This window comes from Lipotes vexillifer, unplaced genomic scaffold, assembly GCF_000442215.2.
Source record: "Lipotes vexillifer unplaced genomic scaffold, Lipotes_vexillifer_v1.1 scaffold426, whole genome shotgun sequence".
Taxonomy (NCBI): Eukaryota; Metazoa; Chordata; class Mammalia; order Artiodactyla; family Lipotidae; genus Lipotes; species Lipotes vexillifer.
This window is the reverse complement of record NW_006779491.1, coordinates 3083669-3093171: the sequence shown is the minus strand read 5'-3', so window position 1 is coordinate 3093171 and position 9503 is coordinate 3083669. Positions and strand designations below refer to the sequence as shown.

At 50.6% G+C, this 9503-nt stretch overlaps 1 protein-coding gene across 1 annotated transcript in view; it reads right to left on the bottom strand.

The window, feature by feature from the left end:
* The window catches only part of GSG1L (GSG1 like), a 223060-nt gene that overhangs the window by 26489 nt on the left and 187068 nt on the right, over window positions 1-9503 (bottom strand). Inside the window, exon 4 of the mRNA XM_007452837.1 lies at window positions 5641-5752. Within this exon, the coding sequence (XP_007452899.1) occupies window positions 5641-5752 (112 nt within the window). The remainder of the gene's footprint in view (window positions 1-5640; window positions 5753-9503) is intronic.

The window sequence follows — 9503 nt, the reverse complement described above, 5'->3', positions numbered from 1 at the left end:
ACTGCTGACCACACAGCCTCTCGGTAACACCAGCAAACACCCTGTCCAGTGGTTCTTTGCGGCCAAGGCTCTTCCAGAACCCCCCTCCTCCCACTGCAAGGGATCAACTTGCTGAAATGCCAGCTCGGCCCTGCAGAGAGGGCAGGGCAGCCTGGGATCCCCAGAGAGGGAAAGGGCTAGCCTGCTGTTTCCACAGGGTCATGCAGACTGAAGAGGAGGGGAGGGGAAGAAGGGAGGACAGTGGTGAGGCCACCACATGACACACAGATGGGCCCCAGAAGCAAACAGAGAGGGGCCATCCTCCTGGGACCTGGCCTAACTTGCTACTTTCGCTGCGTGACCTGGGACAAACTACTTAACCTCTCTGGGCGTCCAGCTTTTATAAGCTACAACTCCATGATGTTCTACTACCCTCATTCTGTCATGTGAATGCTCAGGATTGGGGTTTCACCGTGTGTGCTAGGGTAGGAGGGCCCCTTTATCCACCCCTCTCCATTTTGATCAAATGCAAAGCGGAAGTAGAAAGTGACTAGCTTTCCATTCTCCCACCATCACCAGGAAAACTGACATGTTGACATTCCAACCGGGGTCACAAACTCCAATTCCTGCAAGGTCAGACAAATGACTAAGTGAGGAAATTGTAAGGCAAGGGAAGGCAATAGGGAGCAGTGGGGACTGGGGTAAAGTAGAGAGCAGGTGCCTCATCTAAAGGGGGCAGCCTCTACTCAGCTGAAGCTGCCTGCTGCCATGTGGCAATGCAGGCTAGATACAGACATATCTTCCAATAGTCAAGAGAAGCCAGAAACCTGGATTTTTATGTAAAGTTTTTACGAATTTGAATGATAGAAATAAATGCAAATTAAGAAAAAAACAAAACCACTGTGGCAGGTCAAACAAAATATCTACAGGCTGGGTTCAGCCCTGGGCTTCACGCAATTTGGAGCCTCTGAAGCTAATTGTGTGACTTGGGCCTTTGCCCTTTCTGAGCCTGTGTCCTCATCCCTCAAGTAGACATGGCAACCCCTCCAAGTGGGAGTCAATGGCAGGACCGGAGAGCTCAGGGCTTGTAAAGTGCCTCCTGCTGTGCCTGGTACAAAGTTAGGCGCTGACCAACCTTGGTCTCATCCACCCCTTCCCCACACCAAGCATCTGCTGTGTCTCCGTGCCCCCCACCCCCCAGGGTCTTGCCTTGGCACTGTCATAGGAGGACCTGGAGAGAGTTAAGACAAAGAGCTGAAAAAAAAGGAGCAGGCAGGAGAGCTGGAGGGACCGGGGTGCAGGGCAGGGATGGGGTTCCGCAGCTTAGTGGGGGCCCACGGAGGGGAGTCTGGGCGTGAGGGGAGGGTGCGGCCAGGGCTGGATCTCAAGGAAACACTAAAGTCCTGAAAACAAGCGTGAGCAGCAAGTCGGGGCAGACTGGGGAGAACGGAGTGCAAGGGGCTGCCTGCAAGCTCACCGATGTCATCCTCTTGGACATTTGGGTCACATGTCTCTCAGAAAGTGACAATGGCATTACCAAAGGCCCAATGTCATTATCACCATTTATAATCACTGACACTTACACTTACTGTGTATAAACACTTTAAGAGCTGGGTGTCACATGGCCCTCACAATAATAACCCCATTAGACCTGCATTACTGTGATCCCTACTCTAGAGATGAACAAGCTGAGACTCGGAGAGGATGGGTCGCTTGCCTTTAATAGCAAAACGCATCGAGCACGTTCTCTGTGCTAAGCGCCTCACGTGCGTTACTTCACACAGTCTCCAAAGATGCCCCCCACCCCTGAGACACACCTCCTGGGGTTCATGCTTTGTGCAGCACTTTCTCCTCGACCCTGGCCCCATTACTTGCTCTTGACCATCAGAATGCAACAGACGTGACACTGCGTGGCTTCTGAGGCAGGGTCATAAAATAAACTTGCAGCTTCCACTGGGATCTCTTGGGACACTCTCCAGGGACCCAACCACCGTGCCTGAGAAGCCAGTCTCGCTGACAGCCGAGCTTCCAGTGCCAGCCAGCACCGACTGCCAGCATTGTGAGGGGCCACCCTGGATGCCTAGCCCAGCGGGGCCCCAGAGGACTGGCCCCAGACAGCACCTGACTGAAACATCGTGGAACAGCCCGAAGCAGGACACTCAGCTGAGTTGGGCCAACCCACTGAACCATAAGAGATAATCACACATTTTTTATTTTAAGCCACTAAGTTTTCTGATGACGTTTGATAAATCAACAGAGAACTAGAGCACCACTCACAAGAGCCCCATGACGTGGAAACTCACGCTGTCCCATTTTACAGCTGAGGATACTGAGGCGCAGGGAGGGTGAGTGACTTGGCCAGGCCCACCGCTGGTGAAGGTCAGGGTCAGGATCTGCTCCCAAGCCGCCTGATTCCCGAGGCCGCCCCTCAACCACGCCTTTATGCTGCTCACGGTGGCAGGCAGTGCCCGTCAGGGCGAGGTGTGAACCCAGGCTGGTGGACCACTAACCATGGAACCTTCGCCTTCCCGCGCACGTGTGGCTCTCGAAAGCTGGTCCCCAACATCCGTTGAGCTCCTCAGAAGCCCCAACCGACAAGCCCCTGCAGCCCGTTCTTCCTCTCCTGCTGGGCCAGGAGACAGAGGCTGGTGCTGTCTTGCCGTGGAGCTGGCCTCCTCCCTGGTGGGGGGCTGGGGGCAGAATTTTGACAAATGGCCGCACACATATTAAACAAGAGAGATGACACTGCACAGCCCTGGCAAGGCCCCCAGATGTGAGGGATGAAAAATGGGGCTGATCCATCTTGCGGGCCTCAGTGACAAGGAGAAATGGATCAGACCTAATAGGGGCTGTGCACTGGGCACCGGCCTTAAATAAGTCAAATGGGAATTGGGTGCCCCGTGAGAGGCTGGCCCGGCGGGGAGCTGAGGAGCAGGGCAGGAGGCCTGGCTTTCAGGGGAAGAAAGGTTCCCGTGGGAGACCAGCAGCCTGGGCTCCAGGCCAGGTGGAGAGCCAGGGGCTGCTGGAAAGAGAGGCACGTCGGGGGAGGGGGTTCGGAATCCTGGGCAAGTGACCCAACCTTTCTGAGCCTCAGTGTCTACATATGCAACAGGGGGTTATTGTGCGGGTTAAATTTCATGTCAATAACGATAATATTAGAAGAACTAGTGTTCCCTGAGCATTTACATGTGCCACATGCTAAACACACACGAGCTGTCTTACTATTAGCCCATCCCCTCTGAGAGGTGGAATATAGAGGTTGAGAGCGTGGGCTCCAGAGCCAGCCTGCCTGGGTTCAAATCCCAGCTCCGCGGCTCACAAGCTGGATGACCCTGGACAGGTTACTTAAGTTCTCTGTGCCTCAGTTTCCCCTCCATGAACCACCTACCTCATAGCGCTGTTGTGCGGTTTCCCCACGACTGTTCTACTTAAAGGGATCAGGGTCTGTGTTGATGGGTCAAGGTCCCTTTAGGGCACATGCCTTTAGCTTTAAGGGGGCGGAGCCAAGCAGCGAGTGGGAAGGGGCAGAAAAACAGCAGGAGTCCCCACTGGTCACAATCAAAGCCTTTCTGGCTCCATTCTGACCACCTTCCCCCCAAGACGCCCTCTCACTGGCAAGTCTTTGCACCTGCCATTCCCCTGTCCAACACGCAATCTTATTCCCTCCTCCACCAGCTTGCCTGACCAAATTCTCCGCAGAGGACCCTCCCCAGGGGAAGCTGGGTCGGTGACCCTTTCTCTGTGCTTCCGTGGCTGTGTGTGACTCCCCCCCACCCGGAGCCAACCACCCACATCATAGCATGGGTTCAGGGTACTGCTTGTCCATTGTCTTAATCCCCTGTTACCACACCGTCTCAGCCACTGCTGTACCCCCAGCACCAGCTGCCCCCAAATAAGTGCTCACTCGGTTAATATGTGTTAAATGACTGAGTGGATAAATGCCCCTAGGCACCAGAAGCGGACCTGGATGCCCTGCGTAACAGACAACTGTGGTCACTGTCTCTGCCAGTGCACGTTCCTCCTTTGGAGAACACCTCGCTCCGCCCTGGCCCCACCCCCAGTTTTCCATTAGAGGATCTCTCCTCCATCTCCCTGCCCAAGAGTTTGCATGGGGCAACCCCACCCTCTGCACCACATGACTTAGGCCAGACAACTGGAGCAGCTGAGTCTCCTCAGGGTCTAAATCATTGGTTGCAGTACGGTCACATGACTTAAGCTAACTCAGTGAAAGTCATAACCAAGATTTTGTCTGGCGATATTGGAAAGAGGCCCCATCTCTCTGCTGATATTGCTACATTTGTAACATGTAAGCCTAGACCTGGGCTTGGTGACCAAATTTGCTACCACCTGGGGAAAAGCTGCTTATGAATAAAGCCGCCACAAAGAGAAAGGAGTCAGGAGTGGGGAGAGAATGACTGAGTTCCTGATCAATCACCTGACCACCTGGATCCAGCTGTGCCTGAAGCAGACACTGTGGTAGCTCACCCAGCATCCATTCCACCCACTTACCATGTGAGAGTTTTGGACTCATTCCTCGTTCCAGAGGAATGGTCCAGCTGAGCCAGTGTGCTCATGACACTCCCCCAGCCATGGTGACAATTCAGAAGAGAGAAAATGACTTAAGTTGGGCTTATCAGAGGGAGGCTTTGCGACTTTAGTGAATGTTAGAGAAAGAGCTCTTTCGCCCCCTGTATGTGAAGGAAGAAGCACCAGCTTCAGAGAAGCTTTCTCGCCACTAGGAGGGAAGCCCACCCAGGGACAGAGGTAACACTCAGGTAACACTCATGGGGAGCGGGCAACACTCAGGTGACCACAGAGGAAGAAAACTCAGCCCTGATGGCATCAGAAACTCTGGATCAAACGTTCCCTGAAGTCCATGCCAAGCTGCACTTTCCATTTACAGGAACCAAGGTATCTCCTTATTGATTGGACTGAGGTGGGTGGGTTTTTCTGTTACAATCCATGCCCCCGCCCCCAGCTGAGCCAACTGGGTTTTTCAGTTCCATGAACTAATACACACCTCCTGTTTACTTAAGCTTGGGACTCTATCACTCACAAGCCAAAGAATCTTGACGGATTCTGCCTTTCTCCTGCACACCGTGCTCTGAGGTGCTGGCCCCTGCAGTCAGAACCCTTCACCAGGCTCTCGACAGCTTCCATCCCACCTTGCAGAGCAGCCTCTAAGGCAGAGGCTGGCCAACTTTATCTGTAAAGGGCCAGATGGTAAATATTTTAGGCTTAGTGGGCCATTCAGTCTCTGTCACAACCACTCAGCTCTGCCACTGTAGCGTGAAAGCAGCTGTAGACAACATGTAAACAATAAGCCTGGCTGTATCCTGAGAAAACTTTATGGACACTGAAATCTGAATTTCCCATAATTTTCGCATGTCCCCAAATATTTTTCTTCTTTTGATTTATCTGTTCAAGCCTTTAAAAATGTAAAAACCATCCTTAGGCTGAGGGCTACATAAAAACAGGTGATGGGCTGGATTTGGCCCAGAGGCTATAGTTTGTCAACCTCAGCTCTAGGATCTCAAAGCACCTTTGGACTCTGGGCTTCCCCCCCGATGCCCCACCTTCCTCTGTTTCCCAATTGGGTTGAGCTACTGAAGTTCCAGCATGCCTCGGGGCTCTGGTGTCTGAAAGTCAAAAGCCACTTACCAGAAGGACCACCCGTAGTCCCAGGAATGGGGCCTCCAGTCTTCAGGGCCGAGGCTCACGGTGACCTGGAACACCTGCGTGTACATCATGTGGGCTACCATTCCCAGGAGGCCTGTGAGGGGGGAGCAGGACAAGGTGTCAGGAAGCAAGGTGGGGCTTTGTCTACCCACCAGGGGCCTGTTAGTGCTGGGGAGAGCATGGACCCCCAGGGAAGGACAGGCAGCAGGACTGGAACACGGAAGACCAGAGGGCAGTGGTTTTCTAAGCCTGCCAAGGAGTTTGAGTTGAGCCCGAGGGCAAAGGGAGACCCTGGAGAAATGTAAACAAGGGAGACACAGAGTCAGATCTGCTTCTGGATGGGCAAAGTTTTTCTGTTAGGGACCAGATAAGTAAATATTTTAGGCTTTCTGGGTTTCAACTCTACTGTGGCAGCACAAAGGAGCCACAGACGGTACATAAAGGGATGAGCATGGCCCTGTAGCAATCAAACTTTATTTACAAAAGCAAGTGTTGGGCTGGATTTAGCCTGTGGGCCAGAGTTTGCTGATACCTGTGTTAGAAGGTCATTTGGGAGAAGTTGCTTAGAGAATGTTTATCAAACTGCAGGTCTTGACTCACTGGACTAGTGGATTGTGAAGTCAACTTCTTGGGTTGCATGGATTGCAACCAGCATTTAAAACAAACAAATACGGACTTCCCTGGTGGCGCAGTGGTTAAGAATCTGCCTGCCAATGCAGGGGACACTGGTTTGAGCCCTGGTCCAGGAAGATCCCACATGCCGTGCTCCACGTGCCTAGAGCCTGTGCTCTGCAACAAGAGAAGCCATGGCAATGAGAAGCCTGCAACTAGAAAAACCTGCACGCAGCAGCGAAGACCCAACACAGCCAAAAATAAATTAGTTAATTTTTAAAAAATTTTAAAAATAAACAAACAAGAGTGGAATGGAACAGAAATCTGATACCATCAAATGTAGCAGAAGTAAATATTGTTTTGTGAAACTTTTCAGTTCTATACATGTGCGTGTCCACGCGCGCACGCACGTGCGTGTGTATAGTGATTGTAATATGAAATGCTCATGTCAAAAATCTTGAAACCCACTGGCTGGGAGAACTATGATTCCAAGGGATCTGAGTGGGAATCCTTTTCCACCACGTTTCCACTGTGTGGCCCTGGGCGAGGCACCTCACTCTTCTGAGCTTCAGGCCTTTCAGTCCTAAGATGAGGATTATGACAAGGTGAAAAGTGGCTGAAATGAAGCAAGGCAGCCTCCATGTCTGCAGCCTAGCGGGCATGCAATCGTTATAGTTACCAGGATTATTATGAACCTGGGGACATTGCTCGTGTGGACTATGGCATCTGGAGCCTTTGTGGGCTAACTGGCGTGGACCTAATTTTCAGATGGAGTGATACGGTATTGATGAGGAGGGAAGAGATAGACGACAAGAGGAAGGAAGGAAACCAACAATGCATGTGCACCTACTGTGTGCCAGGCACTCTGTCAGACTCGTTCACCTCCATTACAGTATTATCTTTTAATCTTCATGACAACCCTCTGAAGTAAGTATGATGATGTGGGCCATGTACCGCTGTTCAGGCTGCCCACTGCACATCTCCATACGGCTCCATTCACATCACAGTCTATGTGCACATCACTCCCTGGGGTTGAAGCAGAACCCATCTCCAAGGCTGTATGTAGTAGTCCTGAATATGACTATTCCCATTTTACAGGTGAGAAAACAAGTTCAGAGTGGTCAAGTCTGTCCCAGGTCACAAAGGGAGTAGATGGCTTAGCTGTGACGGGGGCCCAGATCCAAATGCCCTTAAAGCCAGGGCTCTTCCCATGCTGCCTAGAATGCGTCTGTCCTCCCCTTGTTGCCCCAGTCACCCTTTCCCCTGTGGAGACGAGAGAAGAGATGGAGATAAGGAGAGAAGGGGTAGAGATAAGAAAAGACAGAAGTAAAGACGCAGTGAGGTACCGAGTCCTGAAACCCAGCCTTGCGGGCAGGTGTGAGGGCAAAGGGGGACATCCTGTGTTGTCATGGTGTGAAGGTAAATGTTTAACACCAGGTTCCCCAAAGAGGGAGAGAGAGAGAGAGAGAGAGAGAGAGAGAGAGAGAGAGAAAGCTATGATTTGTAGCGTTTGCCAATTTCCATGGTGTGAATAATCCCACCATGGCCAATTTCAAGCTACCCGTGTAATGTCACTGAAAGCGGAGTAGACAAGAGGTGTGCACAGTTGGTTCTCGGGAGCTGAGCCAGCAGGATCTAGCACACCTGTCTCCTTGCAGCCACCTGACCTCAGGCCCCACGGGGACAGAGGACTCAGAGCTGCTTGCCTGTATCTCTGGGCCAGGGCCAGCCCCTCATGGACCTCTGGCCTCAGATGAGAGCTGCTCTCCAGGGCTGGCAGGGAGCAGCTGAGTCAGGAAATCCAGGGAGAGGGTGACTGTGACAGGTGCTGAGGCCCCCAGAGATCCCCTAAAGGCTCAGCCTTCCCCAGCTGTTTCTGCCAGGCTTAGACCCCATCCTCAGTCATACCCCGGCAGGTATGCTAGAAGCCTCTCGGGTCCCCTCTGCCTTGGCTCAGTTTGTTAGAAGGAGACAAGGGCTGAGCCACGTGGGCATCTTATTTATCTTTACTTGACACAATTCCTGGTCAACTTCCAAGAGGTACATAACAGACGTACCTTATTCTTTGGAACTGATGCATAAGATTCCCTGATAATGACACACCATGTTTTATTTATCCAATCAGTTGATGGTATTTAAGTCATTTCCAGCTTTTTGCTCTCTAAGCAATGCTGCAATGAACACGTTTCCACAAGTCTCTCTGTGCGGACAAGCAAGTATGTCTCCAGCGTGAACAAGAGGAATTGCCAGGTCGTAAAGCGTGTGCATTTTAAATTTTAATCAGCGTCAGTGAACTGCTCCCCTGAGCAGAGGTACCGTGTCATACTGCCACCAGCTTCGTGAGAGTCCTCACCCAAATCCTCACCGATACTTGATGTTATAAAACATGAACAATTTTGCCCATTGCATGGTGAAAAATGACACCTCCACATTGTTTTAAGTTTTATAATTTCCCTCATTACTAGTGAGCTTGGGCATTTTTCATGTTATTTATTAACCATTTTTATTTCTTCTTCTATGACTGTGCTTGTCTGTATCCTTCGTCAATTTCCTTTTATTAAAAACCCTTCTCCTTATCAACTGATAGAAATGCTTTACGTATTCTGGATACTAAACCTGTCTATTGTATAGACTCCAAATAGCTTACTGCTTGTCTTTCCCCCTGTACAGCACAGGGGAAAAAGCACTTTTTTTTTCACTAATAGATTTTATTTTTTAGAGCAGTTTTAGGTTTACAGAAAATTAAGCGGAAAATACAGAGAGTTCCAGAGTTCCTAAATGCCCCCTCTCTCTGCCTTCACAGTTTCTCCCATGATTAACATCTTTCAACAGAGTGTATATTTGTTACAGTTGATGAGCCAATAGTGATATATTATTATTAATGAAATCCATAGTTTACATCAGGGTTCACTCTCTGTGTTGTACAGTCTGTGGATTTTGACAAATGCATAGTGACATGTATCCATCATTACTGTGCCCAGTAGTTACGGCCCTAAAAACCCCTGTGCTCCACTCGTTCATCCCTCCCTCCCCACTCCTTCTGAACCCCTGGTAACCACTGATTTTTTACTGTCTCCATAGCTGGGGTGCTTTCAGAATGTCATGTAGTTGGAATCACACAGTATGTAGCCTTTTCAGATTGGCTTCTCCCACTTAGCAATATGGATTTAAGGGTTCTCCCCTATCTTTTCATGGCTTGTTTGTTCTTTGCCTTTTTTTTTTTTTTTTTTTTT